The sequence below is a fragment of the Arachis hypogaea genome, chromosome 19, assembly GCF_003086295.3.
Source record: "Arachis hypogaea cultivar Tifrunner chromosome 19, arahy.Tifrunner.gnm2.J5K5, whole genome shotgun sequence".
In the NCBI taxonomy this organism is placed as follows: Eukaryota; Viridiplantae; Streptophyta; class Magnoliopsida; order Fabales; family Fabaceae; genus Arachis; species Arachis hypogaea.
In genome coordinates, this window is record NC_092054.1 from 157210949 (window position 1) to 157237501 (window position 26553).

Genomic DNA, 26553 nt, shown 5'->3' on the forward strand with positions numbered 1-26553 from the left:
GCTAGAAAGAACATATATATTCTCTACTATGTAACCATTTCAAGCATACATTTATTATTATTATTATTATTATTATTATTATTATTATTATTATTATTATTATTATTATTATTATTATTATTATTATTAAATCTACATATCCAACAAAGTAACATAACAGCAAGAAAAAGTGAAATTTATTCTTGGGGACAAAGTAGTCCATGACATCAAAGGACAAATTATTTAATAATTTCAACCACAATGAACATATATACATCTTTTATTTCAAATAAGAAAGCAATTTATAGGAATCTTAAACAAACAACCAGTGAGGTACCAGTTGATGATTCACTTCTTCGGATCCCAAACTAAACCAAACAAATAATAATAAAACAATGAAATGCAAGATCATGATTCTTCCTATATACTCATTTTTGGAAACAGAATTTTCAAAGATAACCATGACGAAAACCCATGTAATAGGCATTGTTATTAGGAGGAGGCAGTGTAGGAGCAACATTGAAGGCAGCAGCATCAGATTTGTTGCTATCAAATGCATGATCATAACGATTAAGTAATCCATTATTACTATTAACCCCAATAATTCGTGAATCCATGTTGGTTTGGTCCATCATGATGATTTTGCTAACATGTTTTGCCAAGTTCTTCTTGAGCTCCTCAATTGATGCCTTTAGTTGGATCAATTCATGAAAACCAAGATCATCAGTAGAGCTTTCCCACCAAAACTGCCTCTGCCTCGCTTTCCTCACATGATCAAGCTCCTCCCCACGCTTCTTCTCCATCTCCAAATGGTTAAGCAGTTGTGTAAGTTGCATATTGAGATCACGGACATTAGCGTTTCTATGCGCCTCAACCAGTTGTTGAGTACTCGATATAGACTCGTGAGGCGGGTTCAGGACGAGATAACGATCGATGATAGACTCTACCTCCGGATGGCCAAAGGAGAAGGCCTTATCGGCCGGAGAGAAAACCACGATCGTTATCTCGACCCCACAAAGTGTGCAAAGTTCACTTGCTTTCTTGAATAGCCCTGACCGCCTCTTAGAGAATGTAACTTGTAAGTGACTCTTTTTTGGAATTTTCTCAATAGGTATCTTTTGGCGACCTAAGCTGGATTTTTTCTTAGACATTCTTCAAAAGCTATGAACACAGCAAAGAGAGAAAGAACAAGAGAAAAGAGAAACCCAAATGATTCTACTTCTCTTTGGCTTTTTGGGTTCCTTGAGTGGAAACTAACAAGAGAGATATATATACATGTATAGTCCATCTTTGGTTCTTAGAAACAAAGTCAATTAATTTTCCATTTTATTGTTTTATGAATTTTTATTGTCACCCCAAAACGAGCAAGTTACATAATCTTTGATCTTAATACATGATTGAATGATGAAATACTAGTAGCCATAGGAAAAATGGATTTTTACTTCTACAATATCTTAACCGCATTCAATTCCTGGTTTAAAACTGCACTCTTAATGCTTATCAAAAACTACACTCAACGCGTTAATTTGAGAAAATGACAAATAGGTCTCTGGCCTTTTGTTTCGCGGATATTTTCGTCCCTGATCATTGAAAAATACTTTTAAATCTCTGATCTTCACAAAACCTGGACGGATCAGTCCTGACAGAGGCATTTGGACGGATCAGTCCCTGACGGAGGCATTTGGACGGAAGGACTGATCCGTCCAAGTTTTGTGAAGGTTAGGGACTTAAAAGTATTTTCAATGGTCAGGGACGAAAATGTCTGCAGGACAAAAGGTCAGGGATCTATTTGTCATTTTCTACGTTAATTTTCTTTATTGCTATTTAGCATAATCTTAGTTGGACTCTCATAAATTATAATGGTTTGTCTTTAAGGTTACCGCCACATAAAAATGGATAGTAACTATCGAGTAAATTTTGTAGCCTCACGTAAACTTTTTTATTATATTGGTTTTTCAACATATATCATCAACATAAAATTATTTCCTAAAAGACATTTTCTGATAAGATATTTTCATAGGAATTATTTTTCAATCAACACAATGTTTTATACATGATTGGTCCTTTTAATGTTTGATTTATTTGCAAAAATGGAAATTATCTCGATCCTTTAAAAGATTGTAATAGTAATTGGCTAACCAAATATGTTTTTCTTGTGTGGAGGCATATCTATTTTCATTAAAACAAACACAAACCTTAATGTATTAAAGTGTTTCATTCCATTTTCGCTTTTTTTTTTTTTTTTTTTTCAACGGAGGGAATTTTTTATTAATGATTAATAACAAAATACGGTACATATACGATCTATTTAATTTTGGAATAAATGAATTCATACATACATCATGATAAGCAATTCTTATCGAATTCATGGTTAAAATTATCTCTAAAAAATGACTCATTCTTTAAATTTATCTTTAAAAAAGTTTATCAATTAAATTAATTTTTAAAATTATAAATTAATAATTTTTGTTCTTTCATTATTCAATTAATAATTTATATCTATAAAAGGTTAATTGACAATACACATGACACCTAACATGTTTAATTGGACGTTGAACAAATATTTTTATAAAAATTTATTAATTTAGTTCATTTTTTAATTATATAAAGCATAATCTTAATATAATCTAACAACACTAAATTGATAAATTTCTATAAATATATTTATCCAGCGTTTAATTGGACATGTTATGTGTCATGTATGATGTGAGTTAACATTACATATTATCAATTGTTGTCGAAAACTATTAATTGATAAGTGACTGAAAGACAAAAATAATTAATTTATAATTTTTGAATGCCAATTTGATTGACAAAATTTTTTAAAAATAAATTTGAAGAATTAATTATCTTTTAGACACTAATTTGACTATTAATCCAATTCTTATTGATTTATATTTTGAATATTTTTAGTTTTATTGATAAACTATGAAAGAATAAGAAAAGAAAAGATGAAGAACTTTTATTGTATGTTGATTGATTGAATTGAATTATAAATTATGAAGGTAAAATTAAATATATATAGAGCATTGGTCTATGAAAGATAAAAACAAATAAAGATAAGATAAGAATAAATAAATACAAGATAAATATAAGATAAAATAAAATAATAAAGTCTAAAATTGTAACTGAATTTATGTATTTTGTTGGGCTGAATTTGTAAGTCACGAGACTTCTTTATTGTTGTCATGGACTAAGGTGGAAGTGTAGTTTAATATGCCCCCGCAAGCTAGTGGATGGAAGATGTCAATAATCCACAGCTTGAATAAATTCCGATGAAATTGTTGAAGAAGACACGTTTGATGTGGTGACGCAGAGGGAGATGCGTGCGGCAGAGCTAGAGCTGCCAACGGCAAAAAAAATTATATAAAAAAAGATGATGTGCTTGAGGGAGAGAGAGCAAGTAGCGATCTTCAAAAAAAAATCGCGTAGAGCGCAATAAGATCTTCAGAGGGTGCGTATGGCGCAATAAGAGTAGTCTTCAGAGGGCGCATAGAGTGCAATAAAAGAGTGCGCGTTGAGCGCGGTTAGAAAGAGAGCGCCTAGAGCGCGATAAAAAAAAGAGGGGTTGTTGAAGAAGAGAAAGAATTTGATGGAAGTGGGTCAGTGGATATGGGTGAGGGTCCAACTGGAAGACTAACTGAATCTTATTTTTGAGAAGGCGTGTTTGGCAATGTTGGGTTGAGTCAGGGACTAACCTACGTAGAATTATGTGGGGGCACTTGCCCCCACTCTTATTTCAGTTTTTTTTTTTTTTTAAATATACATATTATATATATGCCTCCATTTTAAATTTTAAATGGCTTCACTACAAATAAACTTAGTCCAATTATTTAAAGTCTCAAGCCTATTTTATTTTTTTATTTTTTTAATTATTAGTTAACCTAATCAAATTTAGTCTTCTCCCATTCTCAAATTTCAACCATCACCACTATTTTATTCTCTTAAACCATCTTCTTAATTATTTTTAACTTTCTTTTTCTGTTCCTTTTCTAGTGGTCATTTTCTCTTCATCAAAAGGTAAATTTTAAATTTTCTATTATTTTTATATTACTCTCTATGACTCTATGTATCTTTCAATTTCATTGTTTTTCTTTTTGATATTTTCAATTACAAGTTTTAATTCAAACAATTATAATTTAAGTATTAATCTAATTTTTTATTCTCTTCATGAATTTATATGTTTCATTTTATTCTTAATTTAGTGATCCTTATTATTTATTTGTTTATCTTTTGTTCTATTTTATTATATGTAACTATGTTGCATATAAATTTTTAAAGTTAATTGATCAATTTACTAATTTAGAATATATATTTTTTATTTTTAAAAATAATAATAATAAATATTTTAAAAATATTTTTCGTTCTATTTTATTATATGTAATTTTTGTTTTTTTATTCGAATAATTAATGTGCATTTTTATTTTTTTAAATTTGAATTCATATATCTTTTGATAATAATGTATATTATTTTTGCCCCTCCAATATAAATTTTTTGGGTCCGTCACTGGGTTGAGTGTATGAAATTAGACATTTTTTGTGACTAAGGGCAAGATCATTTCATAAAAAATCACATTCCTAGAAATCTCAATTCTTTTATCTTCTAAAACATAAACAATATATCCTTTAAAAACCATGTTGAAAACTAATAAACACAACCTTTTTAGCTCTTGGATCAAATTTTGATCTATTTGCCATTAGGGTAGAAACAAAACATAAGCATCCAAAAATTTTAAGGTCGTGGTAATTTGGTGGATGATTAAATAAAATTTCAAATGGTGTTTTAAAATTAATTGCGGATGATGGAACTCTGTTAAGTAAATAAATAGCATGTTTAATAGCATAAGACCAAAAAGATGATGGTAAATTAGATTGAAATATAAGAGCACGAGCTATATTTAAAATATGTTGATACTTGCGTTCTACCCTTTCATTTTGTTGAGGAGCTTCAACACAATTACGTTGATGAATAATGCCCTTTGAAGCATAAAAGTCATGTAAAATGAATTATGGTCCATTATCGGAACGAATAGCTTTAACTTTAGGGTTGAATTGTATTTCAACTAAAGTAATAAAATTTGTAACATGATTTTGTACTTCTCCTTTTGATTTTAATAAAATAACCCATGTAAAACGGCTAAAATCATCAACAATAGTAAAAAAATATTTATGATTATGAATAGAATTTTGTCGAAACGGACCCCAAATATCAAAATGTAATAAATCAAAATTTACATTGACTTTGTTAAAACTTTGAGAAAAAGAAAGTTTCTTTTGTTTAGAAAGATGACACCTATCACAAACCTCATCATGATGCATAGAGATAAAAGGAAAATGTTTATGTAAATGATTAAGTTTTTGTCCAGAAAGGTGTCCTAAACGAAAATGACATATATTTGAAGGTGTAATGGGTTGGGATTGGATAGAATTTATGGATTGTGTAGTGGATAGATTTTTACCGAAATTGAGTTCAAGGAGATATAATCCCTCTCTCATTCTACCCAAATCAATCGTCCCCAAATTATTGCTTTGTAGAGTGCAAGAAGAATATGAAAAAGTGAGTTCACATTCGAGTGCTGAAGTAATTTTTGAGATGGAGATAATATTAAAGTTGAAATGAGATAAATAAAGAACATCATAAAAAACTAACGATCGTGAAAATTGAACAATACCTTTATAAGAAACAGTCATTTGAGAATCATTTGGTAAATGAACAATAATAGGAGAAATTTGTGTATAAGAAATGAACCAAGATAAATTTGATACAATGTGATCTGTGGCACCAAAATCAATGATCCAAGTATTCAAGAATGAATCTTGATTTGAAAAATTGTTAACAATAGAAAAAGTACGGAAAGAACAAAGATAATGAGTAGTTGAACTTGACAAAAGTCCAAGTTGGTTTGAATGACGAGTTTTTTTATTAGAAGAAAGTGCCATGAAAGTGTCATTATCCTCTATCTTCAGTTATGTCTTTTTCTTCTCTTTCATCTTCTCATCATAAGTTTCTTTTATCTCTACATTCTAATGTTGAGTCAAAGTCTTTTAAGGATGCCAATCAAGACTCTAATTGGCGTAGTGCTATGAAAGATGAGTTGGATGCTCTTGAGTTAAACAAAACTTGGCGTCTAGTTGATTGCCCTGCAGGCGTTAAGCCGGTTGGCTGTAAATGGGTCTATCGCGTCAAATGCAGGCATGATGGTTCAGTTGATTGATATAAAGCACGCCTTGTGGCTAAAGAGTTCACTCAGACTGAAGGTGTTGATTTCTTGGAAACATTTTCTCCTATTGTCAAGCTTGCCACCATCAGATTAGTTTTGGCATTGGCCTTTATGAAGCATTGGCGCATATATCAGTTGGATGTCAATAACGCTTTCTTATATGGGGATCTTTGTGAGCATGTTTATATGACTCTGCCACCCGGATTTACATCTCCTCGACCGAATCAATGCTGCAAGCTGCTAAAGTCACTATATGGTTTACGACAATTTAGTCGTATGTGGTATGACAAATTTTCTCATCTTTTGCTATCTCATGGATATCAACAGACCTTATTTGATTATATTCTATTTGTTAAATTTACTGGTACTCAAATTTCTATCCTTCTAGTCTATGTTGACGATATTATTCTCACTGGTAATTCCATTTCTGAATTTGCTGCCATTAAATCTATTTTGCATCAACACTTTCGAATTAAAGACTTGGATCCATTAAAATATTTTTTGGGTATTGAGGTTACTCAATCAACGAAGAAAATTTGTTTATCTCAGAGAAAATATTGTCTTGATCTTTTGGAGGATTCTAGTTTGTTAGGTGCTAAACATGCCTCTGTTCCAATGGATAGTACCACAAGACTATATCAAGACAAAAATCCCCTGCTATCTGACCCTTTTGTATATCGCTGTTTGGTTAGGCGTCTTATCTCTCTCACAATTACTCGATCAGACATCATGTATGCCACTCAACAATTAAATCAATTGATAGCATCCCCTACTGAATCTCATCTTCAAGTTGTTAAGCATGTGTTACGATATCTGAAAAGTAACCCTGGCAAAGGCCTTTTTTTTAAGAGAATCAGAAATTTAGCTTCTCGGCTTCAGTGACTCTGATTGAGCCGGATGTCCTGACACTCAGCGATCTTTAAAAGGCTATTGTTTCTTCTTAAACAGTTTTCTAGTCTCTTGGAAGACCAAGAAATAAACCACCGTTGCCCGCTCATCTACTGAAATAGAATATCGTGCGCTTACCAACACATCTTGTGAACTTCAATGGATACTAAATATGTTACAATTTTTACGTATCTCTCCTATCCACCCACCAGTTTTATATTGTGATAATAAGAATGATCTTCATATTACTGCTAGTCCAGTTTTTCATGAACGAACCAAACATCTAGAAGTTGATTGTCACTTGGTTCGACAAAAAGTTCAAGCTAAAGGATGAAAAGAAAAGAAAAGAAAAGAATAGGAAAAAAAAAGAATAGGAAAAGAAAAGAAAAGATGAAGAAATTTTTATTGATTGTTGATTGATTGAATTATTCATTGTGGGAGGAGGTTGAAAAAGAAGCAGGGTAATGTCTCACCGGAAAGATGATAGCTTATGTCACATCTTCAAGAAGGATACCAATACTCTGATACCATGATAAAACTATGAAAGAATAAGAAAAGAAAAGAAAAGAACTTTTATTGTATATTGATTGATTCAAATGAATTAAATTATAAATTATGAAGGTAAAACTAAATATCTATAGAGCATTGGCTTATGAAAGATAAAAACAAATAAAGATAAGATAAGAACAAATACATATAAGATAAAGATAAGATAAGATAAGATAATAAATATTAAAATTATAACTAAATTTATATATTCTATTAGGTTAAATTTGTAGGTCACGAGATTTTTTTATTGTTGTCATAGATTAAGATGGAAGAGTAGTTTAATATTTATTAAATTATATATATATATATATATGTGGTCGATAAAAATTGATTAATTTAATTTAGGACTTGTGGTTGTCCTTTTTTTGGTATGATTCTTTAATCAAGTTTTTAGTGCTATATATTTCATTGGATTTAGTGGCAAATCCAAAAACCTTATGAAGGATCAAAAATATAAAACTGTATAACTTAAATATTGTGTTATATATTTAGTGATATTGGCTTTTTATTATTTTTAATTAAAAACTTTCAAGTATCATATTAAAATCGAAAGTTTTACCAAAAAAATAAGAATTTCATATTTTAATATCATTCATAACTGAATTAATTTTAAAAAACTCTTTTATATCAAAGTTTTTTCGCATAAAACTCTCATTTTTGTCCTTTATTATTATAAAGATATAACATGAATAATATAGATCAATTTCACTAATATTTTTAATATATCAATTTAAAATAAATTAATAAATATAATATGTAAAATATATTCATATTAATAAATAATTTATTTAGTATGTTCTGATTTTAATATCACAAAAAAATGTTAATATAATTTAATTTTATGTATATATTTTCTTATTATATTCAGTTAGGAGTTGTTATATATGAAAATTAAAGTATTTTTTATATGATAAATTGATAATAGATGTAAAGTTAAGAAAAAAAATAGAAAGAACAACAAAAAAAATTTAGATTCATTGATGAATAAAATGAATAGTGGAGTTTGAACCGTACCCATATATATTTGTAGTATAATAATATCATCAATCAACCACTAGAATGTAATATACATTGTCAAATACTAAGATATCATATAATATATAATCAAGTTTGAAAATACTGGAAGGTCAGGACTCACATTAGTTTTTTTTTTTTTTTAAGGTATTCCTTAGTTCAGCGGTAAGATAAAAATTAATCTATTGCAAATTAGAATTCTATTTAAAAAGAGTTTAAATTTTCAATGCTCGCTTAAACAAACTAATAAATTAACCATTAAATCAATCCAACTTCATTCACTCGCACCCCTTCCTACTCCGCCACTGATCCCCCGCCCTTCTCTATTCCCCAGTTGAAGCCCATATGATATGTAGCCCCCATAAAAAAGGTATTGAAACTGAATTGGTTAGTGATAAAATATGTTTGCCTCCTAAAAAATCACACCAACTCCGATCTTTAGCGGTTGAAAAAGTGCTTTTAATATACTGTGTGCGAGTATTGTGTATAGTAATTTAAAAAAAAAAAAAAACTTTTTAAGTCTGTCAAATTGAGGGGTTATAATATGATTTTATCTAATTTATCTTATTTCCCCAATTGAAGGGTTACTTTTTAATGGTAATTTGGTAATTTAAATTTATTTATGAGTTTTATCATTTGAAACTAAAAAATTTTAAATATTTCATCAATTCCACAAAACTCTTATTTTCCAATTCTCTCATCATATTGAGGACTTTTGATGGACTTAAAACTTATTGCAAATTTAAAGGATATGGAAAACATTAATAAAAGATGACCTTTATTTTAAGTTTTTAACCAGAACAAGAATAATATACATATAGAGCAACAATATCGCAACTGAAAATTAAAATAGAAATGATAGCCACAATCAACAATACATGAAGATATATGGTTCAAGACCAATTAGCTAGCTAGCTTGCTAAGATGAGATGAATCATAAACCCTAATAATAGGTCCTATATTCATGTAACAAACATGAAACTAATTAGACTTATTTTCTACATAAGCTAAAAAAATTAACATAAACTAGAACAAAGAAATGATATTTGTATCACTTTTTTGTATATATCTTTTTTGTATATCTTCTATTCATATTATAAAGGATAAGTTTTATACTAATCACTTTTAATACAAAAAAAGAAGGTATACAAAAAAAATATAAGTAAAAGTAGTACTTATAATATTTATTTTTATGAATAATAGAAATTCAAAACAATCCACCCATATTTCCAAACCCTCCCATACCAGTGTTGATGTTAAAACCATGTTGGTGCAACATGCTCCAATCAGCAAACATGGGATTATGCATCAAACGGTTCTCGCCGTTAAGCATCAGAGGTTGACGAATATGGGAAGCGAAAAGTTGAGGCACATGATGAGTTGTTGGTGGTGGGAAAGGAGGTTGGTGATGATGCACCACATCACTTGAAGATGGCAAACCAAGGAGTGGCTGAGGAGGGTTAGCAACAATGCCTTGAATATGGAGCTTTTCAGCATAGTACATAACACTCTTCTTGAGTTTTTCTAAAGCCGCCTTCAGTTGGTTAAGTTGGGTCTTGTCCATATTTTCAATGGACAAAGCCCACCAAAACTGTGTCATGACAGTTTTTTGAAGGCGGCTCAGTTCGTTGCTACGTTTTTTTTCGACGTCCAGCTGGTTGCTAATTCGTGTGAGCTGCTCGTTCAGCTCACACACACTAGCACTTCGCTGGGCCTCGATGAACTGCATGGTGCCTGATGAGTTATGCATCGACGCATGCATGAGGTAACGATCTATGATTGTTTGAACGCTTGGGTGGCCAAAGGAGAAGACCTTCTGTCCTGGGGAAAACACGATGATTGCCACTTCAGCACCACAGAGAGTGCAAAGTTCACTAGCTTTGTTAAACAATCCACCACGGCGCTTGGAAAATGTGACTTGGAGGTTGCTCTCATTGCTCATCTTTTTCATCTCAATCTTTTGGCGACCACGGCTTTTCCTAGCAGTAGACATGGTCAAGAGAATGATCTAGCTTACTAGAGAAGAAAAAAAAATGATATATGACTAATTAAGTGTATTTGGCAATGTATGTAATAAGATAATTATAAATGAGGGTGAGGGCTTTAATTTATAGGTGTTTTTGCATAGATATCCTTCCATTTGATAACACACAGTTGGCAAAAGGTAGGACGCCTTTAGAGTTAGCATTAAAATTACTTCTGAATTAAGAGATTCTGAAAATCTCAATTGTGTGGCGTATATAGTAGGGAGTTAATGTAAAGGGAAAAAGTAGGATTGTGTGCACTTCATATTCTAGCTTAGCCTATTCAACAGTTTGGGATAAAATATTTAACAGGCAAATTCAGAAATTTGATATGAACAATTTTCATCTTTTTACACTAATTTTACTATAAAATTAATTTTTACTAACAATTAGTTAACATTTTATTTTGTTCTATTATTGTATTTACTTTATTATATTTTAACTATAATAGATGTTTTTTGTTATCATCATGTAATTTTTTTGAAATCTTAATCCACGTTTCAAATGAAATTTTTTTTTTTCAAATAAGAGGAATTTTGACAACTCCTGCTAATTTCTATTGGGTTGGATTTCAGAAGTCATTTTAAAAAAAATAACATGTCGAATCATCCATGGCAAACATAATTCATTCTTGGTTACCATTAGTAAACATAATAAATCCTATCTTTTACCGTTTAAGTCCAGCCTCATCTCCAACTCCCACAGCTGTTCCTTCCCGAAGACACATTCACAAAAGATATCTCCATTAGGAGGCACATGTATAAAAAGACACTTCTTAAAGACACATGCATAAAAAGATACCTCTAATAAATGATGCATTCATTCCTTCTTCTCTAAATATACGTTCCATCGACGAAGTCGTCGGAGGATGCAGGATTTTTGTTCGCGGTTTCGGGACGACATCGAGGGATACGCGTTTGATGGCAGTCGGGTGATGGAACACGCACGAGTTTTTGCGATAACAGGTTTCACCGTCACGAAACGGCAACGCAGCGATTATTGCGGCTGGAACGCCAGCGCATCGCAACTCATACGATAAAAACTTTTGCCGGAGTCAAACGGCTGCACACCAAGGAGCCAGTGACATGATGGTTGTGCAACTGTGATGGGAGCGCGCTACAGCGGCAGCGAAGTGACGCTATTGGCGAGAAAGAATATGTCTAAACGGACGCTGATCACAATAATTTTGTGGACAATTACTCAACACAATCTTTATTATTCAAATTTTTTATTAATGTCATTTTTCAAAATTCAAATTTATTAAAATAATTTAAAATTATTAATTATTAATTGAGTTGTCAAAATTTGACATATTCACTCTTAATACCTAATACTTTTCTATTTTGATATTATAAAATGGCGTGAAACACGAACATATTGAATAAAAAACTGTTTATCGGATTGACAATATACTTCTGTAAATTGTACTTTTTACGAATAATTTTTTTTTTTATAATACGCTCCATGTGAATTGTACTTTTATGAATAAAAAGAATTTTTCTACTCCTACAATACGCTCTCAAAATTATTTATGTCACAAACATCTCCATAAATTTATTAAAACTAAATTATCTAATATTTGAGTGATTCACCAATGTTAAATCAATATAAAAAAAATTGGCCTGAAAAACAATTAAGATTGGAAGAATATCATCTTGCAACTGTCGTGTTGCATCGCCGCCAATTTAACTTCTGTAAGTGATTTTAATGAGAATAATTACAGAAAATAAACAATAATTTGAAGGGGGATGCTCCCATAAAGTTGTAGAAAATGTCTTTTTATAAAGACGCCTACGTGTCGTCATATTATTGGACGTTTTTAGTGAACCAATTTTTTTAAAATTTTTTAATTAACCAAAATAAAACCAATTTTAATATTCTAAAATCCGGTCAGACCGACCGGTCTAACCGGTTCAATCAAAAACCGACTTAAAAAATGGTCTGATCCACTTTCCAAACCCACCCCTTCCCCCTAACAAGTAACACCCACCCATTTCCCCTAGCACCCACCCATTTCCCCAATACGTGAATCATATATCACTATCACCTGAAGTATGAACCCATAGCACCTTCCAAATTCACCCTACCAAAACCCTAAGTTCTCCCTGCAACCGTTCTGCCGCGGTGCCGCCGCCGTCCGTGCTGTCGGCGCCTCTGCTTCCTCTCTCGTAGTTCGGCGTCCTCCTTCCCCCTGTCCCCGTCCTCCCTGGATTCTCTCGAACTTGGAGCAGCTCGCCGCTATGTCGCCACTCGCTGTCGTCTCGCCGGGCACTGTCCATGTCGTCGTCGAAGGTTAGCGGCACTGCCTTTACTTCGGTTCTTCTCTTCCTTTTATGCCCTGTTGTTGATTTTTTAATGTGAAACTGTGACTGGGTTAATGGAAAATCAAATAATTGATTTTGTGCTGTTGCTCTTTTTTTAATTCCTGAAGCTTTTGTTGAAATTTTCTTGCTGCTGCTAAAAATAGAAATCAAATCATTACTGAAATTTTTGTTTAGCTTTATTGATTTCACGTTTAGTGTGATTAGGGATTACTTGTTACTGATTTGTAACGATTGTTGCTGAATGCTAAAAATGAAAATCAAATCAAGTGTTGTTTGCCTGAATCTCTTGGTCTCAGTTTGTATGTCCATGAAGGGCTTCTTCTCCATGTTTTCCTTTTCGCATTCCAACATCCTTTGCCTCCTCACCATCGCCATCGCTGCCACTTTGTCCTTTGGTTCTTGGTGTTTCGCCTCTTCCTGCACGAAATCTCTGTATAAGTTAGGGAATGTTCCGCAGTGCGGACTCCAAATTTTAACTTTGTAGGGAGTACAAGGCTGTCCAAAAGATTTTACTCAGGGACCACTTATTCAAAACGCAGTTGAAGCATAAAAAAGTAAATAATTAAAGAAAGCATGAAGCAAAGATCATAATAAACCACACTCAAAAGCCTTCAAATATAGGGAAAAAAACAACACAGGAAAAAGAAAATCTATGAATAAACTATAACAACCAAGTCTTGTCCAGTAGATGTCTAGATGAGTCAGTTATGGCCCCATTTGATAAAACTTCAACTTTTCAAGATTTGTATTAGCTATGTTTGGTAAATCAAAATAAAAGTAACTTTTAATATGCATAAGCTACAAAAAATGCATTTGGTAAAATTACTTTACCATTAGTGAGTACTAATACTCGCAATGCAACAATAGTTATAATCAACATATCACAAATTTTCACCCCTAGTTTCTATCAAGAAAAAAAAGGGGACAAAATACTTAAAAATGGATTAATAAAAATATACATGTCTAACTCAAACCTATCGAGTTATGTTAAGACGACATAACCTTTTTAAACTCATCTTTAACTCCTTATTCATTCACTAAAGGATGGATGAAGAGTGAACCCACCATCAAAGCAAGTTCCACACTCTATCTTATGATGATGTAGTGATGAGTCAAAGTATGAGTTTTTAAGAATTGTCACCCCAACATTTATCGTAAATAAAATACTACTTAACCTTGAGGATTACGACTTCTATCTTCAATTTTTTCCAGCACAAGGATATTACCCTTGTTGTCCCTTCCAATCCTCATGGTGTCATCAACATATCTATGAGAAAGATTGAAATAAGAAACAACAAGAATTTTCATCAATGATAGAATAAAAGACAGAGAAAAACAAGCGTGTTTCACAAGCGTGTTTCTCATTTACTTTACGCCAAAAATTAAAATTTTATTCAAAATCGCCTTTTAATTTTCGGATATTTCAGTTTTGGAGTGCTTCTCCCTCGTATCACATCTAGCTAGCTAGGTTACCACGCCAAAAACCCAATCTTTTTTCAGACCCTAAATAGTTATATTTTATTTAACACTATTTTGGATACAGCCTCTCAAACACTTGATTAGGAATAGGATTCAAAAGCTTCTCAATTTCCTTCTTCTTATCCGGATTATTAACAGCATCATTCTTGAGCACTGCAAGAATCTCATCAGCCGCGCCGCGAACAATGCTGAGAGGCTGCCGGCCAAGATGCTGTTGAATGACACTAAGCATGGCCTCATAGGCAGCCCTAGTCTCTTTGGTCTTGGGCTGATACACGCCTTCCTCAGTGGCAGTGAGGACACTCTCTTCCAGGAGGCGCCGGCGCTTGCCCTGTCGAGACAGGGGCTCGGTCAAAGGGTCACGCTCCTAATCATCACTGCATTCTTTTCCCGTTTCTCTGCTTCAAGAACCCTAGTCATCACCTCAGGTTCTCTCTTTGCTCTGCTTTCTAGTCTATTTTCTTTAATTAGTTAGTTAGTTAGAATTTGCATGTTGTTAGTGGATTTAAGCGGTTAAGATAGGTTAGGATTAGTTTAGTAGATCTTTGTTAAGTTGCAAGTGTTGGATTATGGCTATTATGGATTGAATTCCGCTGAAAATTGCTTGATTATGCTGAATTTCTGCATTGCACACCACATGCTTGATTGAATGCCTATGTAATGTTTTGCATTTTATTTATGTGTTGTATCTACTATAAAGATTAAATTGCGAAAATGTTAGGCACACTGTTCTTGGATGAGGCACTTTTGGCTATATTTTGATGCTTGTTCAACTTACAATTCATTAGCACATTGATTTTGTTGTTTTGTCAACACCTATAGGATTTCTATGTTCATAATTCTTGAATTTTGGGTGAATCCTCAATTTGTGTGCATTTAATTTGTTGTTTTCTACAAGTAAAGAACCTTCACCGAGAGAATGTTATCTACTAAAAAAAATGAAAATAGCTAACAACTTTGAGTATGCTTTATTTTTTGTTCTGGAAAAGAAGGATGGTATTTCAAAATTTATATAGGTTCCAATGAACAACATGTTCTAATAGATCAAGCATAATCCTAAGATGTAAGCTTATGACAGTACTGATGTAAGCATGGTCTGAGTAAATTGGTGCCATCTTCATTTGTCCACTATAGACATTTTAACATAGAGCAATACTTGAGATGCCAAATTTCCAAGGTCCCATCCACTTTAGGTAATTTGGGTTTGTAGCTTCTATCTATTTCTTTCCAGTAGCCCACCACTTGCCAATAACTGCTGGATGCCCCTCATAATTTTTTGTTCCTGGAGTTTTGAGTTATCACAGATAAAGCACTGTCTTTGTGATGAAAGAAGAAAAATTTTAATAACTCCATTTATTTATTCCTTTGAGAAACTGCTTTTAGATGGGCTTTCTGCTTTGCTTCTAGTATATTTTATGTTGGTCCTTGTTTTCAAGTTTGGATATGATCTTGCAGGGAAGATGATAAATGCTGTCTTTTTCCGGTCATCCTTTTTCTGTTCAAGTCGATACAAGCTCGCTTTGTCAATTGGCACATAGCAAATAGAGAAATCCACGATTTTTCTCTCTTTTGTCCGGATTCAGATGCTTTTTGGGCTCATGAACCTGGTTTATGATAGCAAATAGGAGGAAAGAAGTATTAGAATGTGAACATGGATGTTAAGCTTTTTGACAAACCCATTGCTTAGAAGGAGGCTTTGTTTCGTCGTGGTTTTGAGTCATGCTGTGTAAATACATTTAGAGATATGTATAGGAGAATCAATCAAGTACAAATCTGTAGCTTTGCTTCATTGTAAAAAATCAGAGAGTACAGCTTCAATGGATAATGCCAACAAAGTCTTTAATTGTAATTAACTTTTTTATGACTTTATTATGTGTTTATAATTTCAATGTGTTTATCTGACCACTGATAACTCCCATTTTGCACCAGCACCTTGCTTGACTTTGCAATAGCTTTACCACTTTCTACCGAAACAACATTAACAAAGAGCTTCCCATCCCTTGGGTACCTACAAACAAGAAAATCAGCATTTGTTATTATTAACAGAACCATCTATTTCCTTTATTTCCCCGCACACTGAATTACTATTGAAAACAATTCTAAAATCAACATACAACTTTTTTAGCAGCAAAATTTGGATAAAAAGAGTATAATTTTGGTGATTTAGACATTTCCCCCTTGATTACAACTACTTTAGAACTTAAAGATAAATCATCTTTGCTTACTTTTAACATGTCACTTGTAGTCATTCAATATTATGGAATGTGGCCTTCTGATATTTAAACCATTTGACATGGACTAGATAATAAGACTTTTTAAAAAAAAAAAAAAACTAATTAATTTACGTATTGTCATTCAAGAGAAAACAAAATACAATGAAGACCATAGAAAAACTAGAAATTGATATAATACTTGTCTAAGGTTTATATATGAGTAGTTTGTTGACAAATCTCAAGTTGAATGAATGATGAATGATCACGTTTTCTTTTTCTTGGTTATGTAATGTGTATCTTTCTTTTCTTTAGCTTATTAGGTGCAGACTAAGCAAAAATTTTCACCTAACAGCAATCTTAAGACATCATAAAAATAAATAAATAAATAAATAAATAAAACATTGTGCTTATTTTGCTTCTTTACGTTAACCAAAGAAAGGCTAAACATTCCTCATCATGTAATATGAAAAAAAATTGACAGCCGGATTTCTTCTATGAAAATGTCCTCAATAATATAATCAAGGAGTTTAAAAAGAATTACTAGATCACAATCATATGTTCATCAATTCATTTATGCTCTGATACATTATTTACATCAATATATAATGTGATAAAATGGATCAAAAAATTCATCACCTAAACACATCATCTCCATAATTGCATTGATGGGAAAAGATTCATCTACCCTCAACTACAGATTTAGACCAAGTAAGAGACATTGAAGAAGTATTAGACTGGCGAATATCTTCAAATGTTGGGTGTGTTGAATAGCTAAAATAATTAGAATACTCAGAAAAAATATCCCCAGATTTCAACTTTAGAAGCAAACAAGTATCCGCATTCTCATTCTCTGATTCTTCTCCTCCCTCATTGTTCCCTTCTAAAATACTCACAACTTGTCTCATGTTTGGTCTTGATTTTGGTTCAGGGTATGCACACAACAATCCCAACTGAAGAACCTTCTCAACTTGTTGCAGATTGAAGTCTCCTTTAGCACTTAACCTCTCATCAAGTGCATTCATTAGTTCCCCTTTAACCATTAGTCCCCACACAAGCTCCACAAGAGGTGGCTTACCTTCTTCCATAGGCCTCCTTCCACACATGACCTCTAAAATCAAGATTCCAAACATGTACACATCCGTGCGAGTCGAGGCTTGTCCAGTCTTGATCACTTCTGGAGCCATGTAACCAACTGTTCCAACCAACTTTGTTGTGCTAGCAACTTGGCCATGGCTATGCATTCTTGCTAATCCAAAGTCTCCAAGCTTTCCATTCATATCCTTATCAAGTAACACATTGCTGGCTTTGATGTCCCTATGCAGAACTTGTTCTTCCCAACCTTCATGCAAATACAACACAGCAAAGGCCACACCTTTGATATTTCTTATTCTCTCTTCACAGTTCAGCATCATGCTCTCATCACAAAACACTCTCTTATCCAAACTCCCATTATCCATGTATTCATAAACTAACAAGAAATTTCCCATGTCTTTCTTGCACCATCCTCTCAGAGCAACCAAGTTTCTCTGCTTCAATCTTCCAAGGCTTGAAATTTCTGCTAGGAACTCTCTCACGCCGTCATTCTCTTGTGATATTCGCTTCACTGCCACCTCTGCGCCGCCTCTTAGAACACCCTTGCATTTGATAAAGCATTCAAGTCTCAAGGATTCTATATTATAGCTAAACAGAACAACTTCACTTTAGTTCACCTTAATTAATTATCATCCATTTCCAAAATACTAAGCTTCTTCACATAATAAATTTCCTCTTCTTTGATAAAATTCAACAAATAAAGCACTAGTTTTCGCTGTTTCTAAATTACAATAGTAGGATCTAAGATTCTGAGGCTTGCATTGCAAATTCCGCACCAAACGCATAATCAGTTCATCACCGCGAATCAACAATTGCGAAAATACAAAGCGTATTAACCTAACGTGAAAAAAAAAAAACAGAACTCTACTTCACACACTATTGCATTAGCATACGTAAATGGAAGAATAAGGGAAAAATAAAAATTAAATTAAATTACCTGAAGAGCCTTAAAATGAGAGAATCAGAACTCAAATCTTGTATCAGCTGCAGATTTCGAAGAAGCCTTGTTCTTACTCAACCGAAATATCCTCTCGTCTATCTTCTGAATCACACTCACGTTCGTAATTGGTAACTGGTAAGGTTTCGTGTGATTAATCGTAATGAATGGAATACAATACTACTTACCATTCCACATTTCCTGGTGACTGCTTGTGCTTCGGTTCAAGGGTGTCGGAAGAGTACCCGTATGGATTGTGCGTTACAGCCACACCAGGATTCACCTGTGTTGATTTGCTTGAAATAGGTCTATGTATGTTCCTATGGCTCCAGAGAAACATCTTTCACCAGAGTCTCTTACTTCCAGAAGGAAGAACTTGGCTTGAGGAATGCCTTCTCAACATAAATCTATCAGCACTGCAGTGAGTCATCACAGACCTGGGGCTTTCAAGATTAGCAGCCACTTTACCTGCTGTAAGTTCCTGTAAATTCTCCAAAGATTGCGACTTTGAATCTGGGAATTGATGAATTGTATTACCGAGAACATCCCTTCTTTCCAGGTTTGAGCATGATCGAGTGAGTTTGGGAGAATCTCAGGGGGTTGCAAATTATTTCACCATTTCACCTTTAGGCTTGAATTTGGGCTTGGGCAGGATAAGGGGTTAGGGTTAGAATTTTTTTTAATAGGGATTTAATTGTATTTTTAAATTATTAAAGATTTAAATATTTGTAAAATAAAAAATTAAGGATATATTTGTCTTTTTATAAAAAATTCAAATATAATTCAGTTTATATTGTGTAAATTGATCGAACAAATCGAATCTAATAATTATAATACGGATAATTAGGTTTATTATTTTTCTCTAATAAACCGATTTTATTTTGAATTATTAAAAAATAGCTTATTAACCGGTTTAATAAAAATGTCCAATCATATTATGCCACGTATGAATGTCTTTAAAAAAAGACATTTTTTGTGTCTTTATGTAAGTGACCTCCTAATTTGAATTATTTTTTAAACAGTTGTTATAGATATAAAGTCGGGGAGAGAGAATTCAATTTGCGAATTATCTCTTTTAATAATATTATTAAAAATAAACACAAATTAAATAAAATATACATCATACTAAAATATTTTAAAAAAGTAACAATTAAGACATAATAATAGACCCTCAAATAAATAAATTAAAATTACATGACAAAACATAAATAAATTTCTACTTATATATTATTGAGCATTCTAAAAGTTGTGTTTATCTTGTTTTAATTCTCTCCCAAATAATTTTACCATATTAACCATTCATATCATTTTAATTTGGGTTAAGTACTTTTTTCGTTTTTAAGTTTTGGGTCAAAATCAAAATTGTCTCCCATCTTTTTTTTATTAAAATCATTCTCAACATTACAAAACCTTGTAAAATCATCCTTTTATTCATGAATAATATTTTTCGGACCATTTTGCCCTTAAACAAAAATTTAAAAAAAAAAACCCTCACCACTAACCCCTGCATCACCATCATAATCGCTACACACACCCTTTCTCTTTCTCTCTCATATTGCAGAGAAGACAACCACGAGCATGGCCTCTTCACTGCCGTTCACCACGGTGACCATTCTCACCGCCCACCATGACCCTTCTCTCCTCCACTACACCACTGTCTACGATCGCCACTGTCAAGGCCACATCCACATTATTTTCAACCTTCTAGATCGATCTCTTAGCTCCTGATGTTCTCAATTGCTAGAAGTAAAACCCCACTAATATCTGTAAATTAATCTTTTGTTTTTCTACTCTCATTTATTTGTTTTTCTCAAAGTTATCAGGAATGAGTAGCACATCACATACTTGAGAAGGAAGATGGCAATCAAAGATGAACGAGCAATTTCGAATCAAATGAGGAAATGCGGGTCGAGGAGGATCTAGTGGCAAAAAAAAATTAACTGACTTCTGCCATTGATGATGTTGTCAAAGTTGCTGTCTCCCGTGGATGATCGATCTGGTTCTGCTGAGAGCAAGGTTCTGAAAACCGGACTGGACTGGCCGGTTCAACTGGTCCAACCGAGAACTGGCGACGAAAATGGTCCGGTTTGGTGTCTAAAACCGTCAAATTGAAAATCGTCTGAAAACCGTTGAATCGGTCGAAAATCGAACGGTTGAACCGGATCGGAAACCGACCGGTTCTTTATAAACAGCGTCGTTTTGGGTTTTGCTTAAAAAAAAAAGAAACCCTCCCAACGCGTTACCCACCTACCCTTCCCCCAACACCCCTCCTTCGCGATTCACCTCACTCACTCAGAATAGCACGTTCAAAACCCTAGCTTCTTCAATGGTTCTGCCGCGCCGTCCGTAGTTGTCGGCGCCTCCACTCCTTCCTCCTTCCCCCTGTACCGAACTCATCCTCTTCTAGCTCGGCACGTCGTCCCCATCTCCCGTGGCTTCTCTGTTTGAGGATTCAAGCTGCTCGCCGTCGTGTGGTTAGTCGTCTGTGGTTCGTTTCGCCGCTCGCCGTTGTCTCTTCGTCGTCCTGCTCTCCGTCAAAGGTTAGTGTCACTGCTTATAGGGTTTTTCAGTTCTTCCTTTCATGCTCTGTTTAGTGAGACTGATTTCTGAATGTGAATGGAAATATAATCATTGATTTTGTGTTGTTGAAATTATTGGTTAAAATGGATTTGTTACTCTGCTGCTATTTTTTAATTTATGAGTATGCTGTGTTTGAATTTTTTTTTGATAGATTTATTCATTTCATATTTAGGGTGATTATTTGTTGCTGTTTTTTAATTTTGTTGCTGATTATTCTTGATTCCTGGCTCTGTTCAGTCTGTTGTGCTATTGATAATGGTGTTTTTGATTGTGTGTATCCTTTAAGAGCTGCTGTTAGTGCAGTGTTGCCTTGTTGATTTCAATTATGGTTTTTGATTGGGTTTTTGTTGATTATTTGTTGCTGATTTTGAAATTTTATTGGTGAAAATCTTGCTAGCAATTGCTCAGACGTGATAATTTTCAATCTTGCCAGCATGAGCGAAAGGATTCCTGGTTGCTTCGAGAGCACCTCGGCTTCTTAGTTAGTTAGCCTTGTTGAGAAGCCATGGACTACATGCTTGTAGGTGTATAACATCTCTGCTGATTCTGATACTGATTGCAATGATGATTCAAACCAATTGTGGTGATCATTGAAAGTTGCTGGCATGGTGGACTTCTCCATGTGGACTATGTATATTTTTTTGGATTGTTCTATGTTGTTTCTGCTATGGTGTGTTTGGCACAGAAAATCAACTGAAGAGTCTGAAGAAACTTGAATTTCAACATCTTCATTTTGTGACTGTGTTCTTACCAACTAAATCTTTGGGTTGTGTCTTGTTATTTTGATTTGGATATGTGGGAATGTTAAGGTATTTATTGTTGTTGATTTGGAACTCTTGAACTTTTATATATCATATGGGCAAAGATTCTTTTACGTGATAATTGGAGGTTACACAAAAAGGGTTGTTCTCAAAACAACTGAAAAATATGGACTAAGTTATAGAAAATAATTGGGTAGTGTTGTTAAATTGAATTAATAATTATTTGTGTTTGTGTATGTGTTTAGATCCATGAAAAGGTACTACTTTTCAGGAAGTTATGCAAGCTTGAACAGACCATTGTGTTGTCTCTTCACATTATGTTATGTGTTTAGATATATTTTTTTACTATTTAACTTTTGAGTTTGGATTTTGATAAGATCATATGTATTTGGTTGATGATATTTTATGTAGTGTTTTAAATTTCGAAGATATTTTAAAATTTATATTAGACTATAATTATATTTTAGGATGTTTATTTATAATTTATTTATTATTCTATTCTAAAACGGTTTTTTCGGTTGAACTACCAGTTAGACCGGTTAGACCAGTGAACCAATAACTAGAGCAGTTTAATGACCGGTCCGGTTTTCAAAACTTTGGCTGAGAGAGATCCAACTTGATCCGTCGAAATCGGGCAAAGAAGGTTCTATGACACAGCATCATTGCCTTTTGCGAAAGGGGTGGAAGTTGTAAAGACAAAAAATGATGGAGATTCAAGTAGCAAAATAAAAGAGTAGAGAGCAGTGACTAATGCTAGAGCTTCAAACGGCATCACAGTGAGAGAGAACGCGTCATTCGGGTCGGGTGCATCTCGGACAGCTTCTTCGGGTTGGGCTTGTGTCAACCTTAATCCACGACAAAAAAAAAAGGATAGTGGGGGTGGGGTTGGTGGTGAGAGAGAGGGAGATGTATAGCGATGGTGATGATGATACAAAGGGTTAGTAGTGAGGAAAAGGTTTTTTTTTTTTTTTGTTTAAGGGTAAAATGGTTTGAAAAATGTTGTTCATGGACAAAAAGATGAATTTATAATATTTTGTAACGTTAAGGATGATTTTAATAAGAAAGAAAGGTTGAAAACGATTTTAATTTTGACCCAAAATATGAATAAAAAAATACTTAACCCTTCTAATTTCATAGTCTCACCTCATTCATATCACCTTTGTTACCATGCAGATATATCTATGTGATTCACTTCACACAATAGATGTTATTTGTTATAGCACACTCTTCCATTTTCTTTTATTGAAAAATATTATTTGTACATTAGAATCAACCACTAAAAATAGTCACCAATGTATTTGTGTGTATATATATATAGTTTAATTTATTTTCAATGTGTATTTATATTCTAATATATATTTTTATACTGATTACTGATTTTGATAACTAATTTTAATGTACCCATAATATATATATATATATATATATATATATATATATATATATATATATATAATTTATTTTACCTAATAATTTGAAATTTATTATTACGTATATAACTATTACCATAAAACGGTCACATTTTATCTATAATAATAAGTGAATGAATATATATATGAATGAGTCATTTATTCTGTTACTATTAGCTTTTTTAATTTTTTAAATTTTTATATAACTCTAGTCTCTAATAATTTTGATAACAACTTACTATTTGAAGAGTGATCATTAGAAGTCCTAAATGATAAGGGGAAAAAAAAGAAGAATAAAAGACACAGCGAAAACAAAAAGATAAAAATAAAATATAGTTACGTTAGATAATTTTTTTTATTAGATTTTTAAAAAATTTATTTTTAATAACTTAAGTTATGGAATGAATTTTTTTCACTAGACTTTTAAAGAATATGTACTAAAGGAACTAATACTAAGAGTTACTATAGGTTAGATTTTTCAATTTTTTCGTACAATAAGCAAAACAAATTACTTATCTTGTAACACTCTCACTATCAGAATGTCACGCTTTCCAACTACGTCATTCTAATAACAAGAAGTATTACGACGACTTCATATACTTAATAATAAAATAGGAGCCTTTGACTCGAAATCGTATCGCTGTTTTCTTTGAAAAAACTGGAAAAATACCTTATCTTGCAAATCAACAAACATATACATATATATAACACTCTATACATAAGTAGCTATGAATTTAGTATACATACAAAACATACAATTCCTATCTCTCTTACAAAATATAAAAAATATAATATTGATGACGAGCGATAAATAAATAATAACTAAAACAACAATATCGAACAAGCAAAACGTAATAAAACTCTTCGTGAGCTTCGTCATCCGTCTCCTAAAAAGATAAAGCTGTAGGGGGTGATAACTTAACCACACGATCTCACCATAGAGTTTCAGAATTGTCATAAGAAGATATTTAAAGAGAAATCTATTTTCAAACTCAGTGATTATCGATGTCTTGTGAATCTCTTAAAAACCGACGGTTTAACTACTAAAAAATTCAAAGCCTTTTTAAAAGAAATCAGTTAAGTATCCTGAAATCCAAAACTCACTTTTCTTACAAAAGAATCTTAAAATTTTTCTAACAGTATGAATGACCAACCTGTTCCAAAATAGGTTCATTAAGCCTATGCTGAACCAGCTTGATATTTCATACTTTACTAAACCTCAATAAAAAACCAATCACGCAATCAACCAACACTATCATCAATTCAACACCAAAACTCAATCTCAAAAGTATCACACCAGAACAAACACACACAAAACAGACAAGAAAAAACAGGTATAAATAGCAGTTACAGCAAGTAGCTCAGATAGCAGTTAAAGACAGTTAAGCAGTTAGGCAAACCAAAACAAATTCAAATACAAACAAAGCATCCAAATGCATATGATGCATGTCTGTCATATGACTAATGATATCATTTGTCGGTTATATAGCCAAATCTGACATGTCCGGTAGCTAATCCGGACACTATCTCTGTGTTGCGCATTAATATCATTAGAAGGAATACGTGCCCTGTCACCATTAGAGGAATTATGTGCCCTGTCACCATTAGAGAGAATATGTGTCCTGTCACCCTTACAACCTGAGAGAAAATACAGATATACTTGATAAAGTATTTTTCTAGTTTTTTCAAAAAAAAAAAACAGCGATACAGTTTCGAGTCAAAGGCTCCTATTTTATTATTAAGTATATGATATCGTCATAATACTTCTTGCTATCAGAGTGGCGCAATCGGAAACGTGAGATTCTGATAGTGAGGGTGTTACATACCTCACTTGAATATATATAGAAAAACATGTATAAAATACTCATAAAATTTATTCACAAAAAATTGTACAAATTATCTTATAAAAGTATTTAAATAGTTTCCTAATATATTATTCTTAGTGATGAAGACCAAATCTTCCTAGAATAAAATCATAAAATTTGAAATTAAATAAAAGATATGACTCTGAAATTTATTTTAACTAATTTAAATTATATTTAATCTTATTAGATTTGATCATATTTGATTTAAATATTAAATACTTAAATATATAATTATTAATTTAAATTAGATTAAATTTTATTAGATTAGATCAAATTTAATTCAAATTTTAAATTTTTAAAAATACTACTAAATAAATTAAATAACCAAATCAAATTTTTTGACAAATTCTAACCACAAATCTAATTTAATTTAAATATAGCTAAATAAATTCGAATTTTGATAATCATTGGACTTTTTTTGTCCTTACTTATCACATTGAGACATGTCTTCTCTTCCTTTGTTAATAATTGATGCATTTTTTTTATATATGAATGTCGTCAAGTCAACACTATTATTCATTTTATGAGTTCTTAGTTTGCTTGATTTCTAATATTGGTACAATATAATTATTTTAGTAATCAAATCTTTAAATATGATAAAATTATCATTATACCCTTTAATTTTAAAACAATAAAAATACTTTCTTAAACACATATCACTAAAAGATAAAAAAAAAATAAATAAAAACTTTCTTTATGTAGACAATAAAAAAATAATTAGAAGGATAAATTATAATTCTAAATTATTTTTCGTAAATGAAATCTTTATAGGGGCATGGACACGATGCATGGAATAACCAAATGAATTGGAATGTCAGTGGAGGTAGGTAGTAGGACGTCGTGAGATTTGCAATGCCCATGCAATGCATTTGGACACAATCATTGCTTTCACAACCTTAACCCAAATTAATGCTAATATATTTTAGGAAGAGTTTTAAGTGTACCAGTATTTTAGTTGTTTTAACCGTTAATCTGAATTATAAAAAATATATATAATATATATTAATTGAAATCAACGGTTAAAATAACTGATCAACTGAAATACCAGTGTTTTCGATACACTTAAAATTTTTTCTATATTTTAATGTGTTTTCCTGTTTTTTAATCAAAAAGGCAAATTAATGTGTTAATTGTGGGAATGAATTCTTTAATATTTTTTTTAATTATTTTATAAATGATAATTTCTCATCTTATATTCTTTTCTCTGAAATTAAATAA

The 26553-nt window shown here is 32.1% G+C and overlaps 3 protein-coding genes and 1 long non-coding RNA gene across 5 annotated transcripts; all 4 read right to left on the reverse strand.

Annotated features, from left to right (window-relative positions):
* Positions 1-244: 244 nt before the first annotated feature.
* On the reverse strand, positions 245-1159 carry LOC112777323 (agamous-like MADS-box protein AGL62). The gene has a single exon (XM_025821673.3). The coding sequence runs from the start codon at positions 1128-1130 to the stop codon at positions 429-431; it is 702 nt and encodes a 233-aa protein (XP_025677458.1). The 5' UTR covers positions 1131-1159; the 3' UTR covers positions 245-428.
* Positions 1160-9490: 8331 nt separating this feature from the next.
* Positions 9491-10698, reverse strand: LOC112777474 (agamous-like MADS-box protein AGL62). Its single transcript, XM_025821846.3, has one exon. It carries the CDS (start codon positions 10642-10644, stop codon positions 9859-9861), a length of 786 nt encoding a protein of 261 aa, XP_025677631.1. The 5' UTR covers positions 10645-10698; the 3' UTR covers positions 9491-9858.
* A 2312-nt stretch (positions 10699-13010) lies between these two features.
* Positions 13011-14341, reverse strand: LOC112776559 (uncharacterized). Its single transcript, XR_011877400.1, has 3 exons — positions 14175-14341; positions 13277-13416; positions 13011-13129 (listed from the first exon to the last, which is right to left on the reverse strand). It is a non-coding gene; the product is annotated as an uncharacterized lncRNA (long non-coding RNA).
* A 2891-nt stretch (positions 14342-17232) lies between these two features.
* On the reverse strand, positions 17233-19302 carry LOC112779838 (L-type lectin-domain containing receptor kinase VII.1-like). 2 transcript variants are annotated; one of them, XM_025824194.2, is made up of 3 exons: positions 18909-19302; positions 18721-18825; positions 17233-18325 (listed from the first exon to the last, which is right to left on the reverse strand). In XM_025824194.2, the coding sequence occupies exon 3, from the start codon at positions 18176-18178 to the stop codon at positions 17369-17371; it is 810 nt and encodes a 269-aa protein (XP_025679979.1). In that variant the 5' UTR covers positions 18179-18325; positions 18721-18825; positions 18909-19302; the 3' UTR covers positions 17233-17368. The 2 variants fall into 2 exon arrangements, with proteins under 2 accessions (XP_025679979.1, XP_025679978.1); XM_025824193.2 differs by having other exon boundaries at positions 18721-19302.
* Positions 19303-26553: the final 7251 nt, after the last annotated feature.

Excerpts from the sequence above, each read along its gene's own strand:
- LOC112777474 (XM_025821846.3), bottom strand. The coding sequence starts at position 10,644 with ATGTCTACTGCTAGGAAAAGCCGTGGTCGCCAAAAGATTGAGATGAAA.
- LOC112779838 (XM_025824194.2), bottom strand. The coding sequence starts at position 18,178 with ATGGGAAATTTCTTGTTAGTTTATGAATACATGGATAATGGGAGTTTG.
- LOC112777323 (XM_025821673.3), bottom strand. The coding sequence starts at position 1,130 with ATGTCTAAGAAAAAATCCAGCTTAGGTCGCCAAAAGATACCTATTGAG.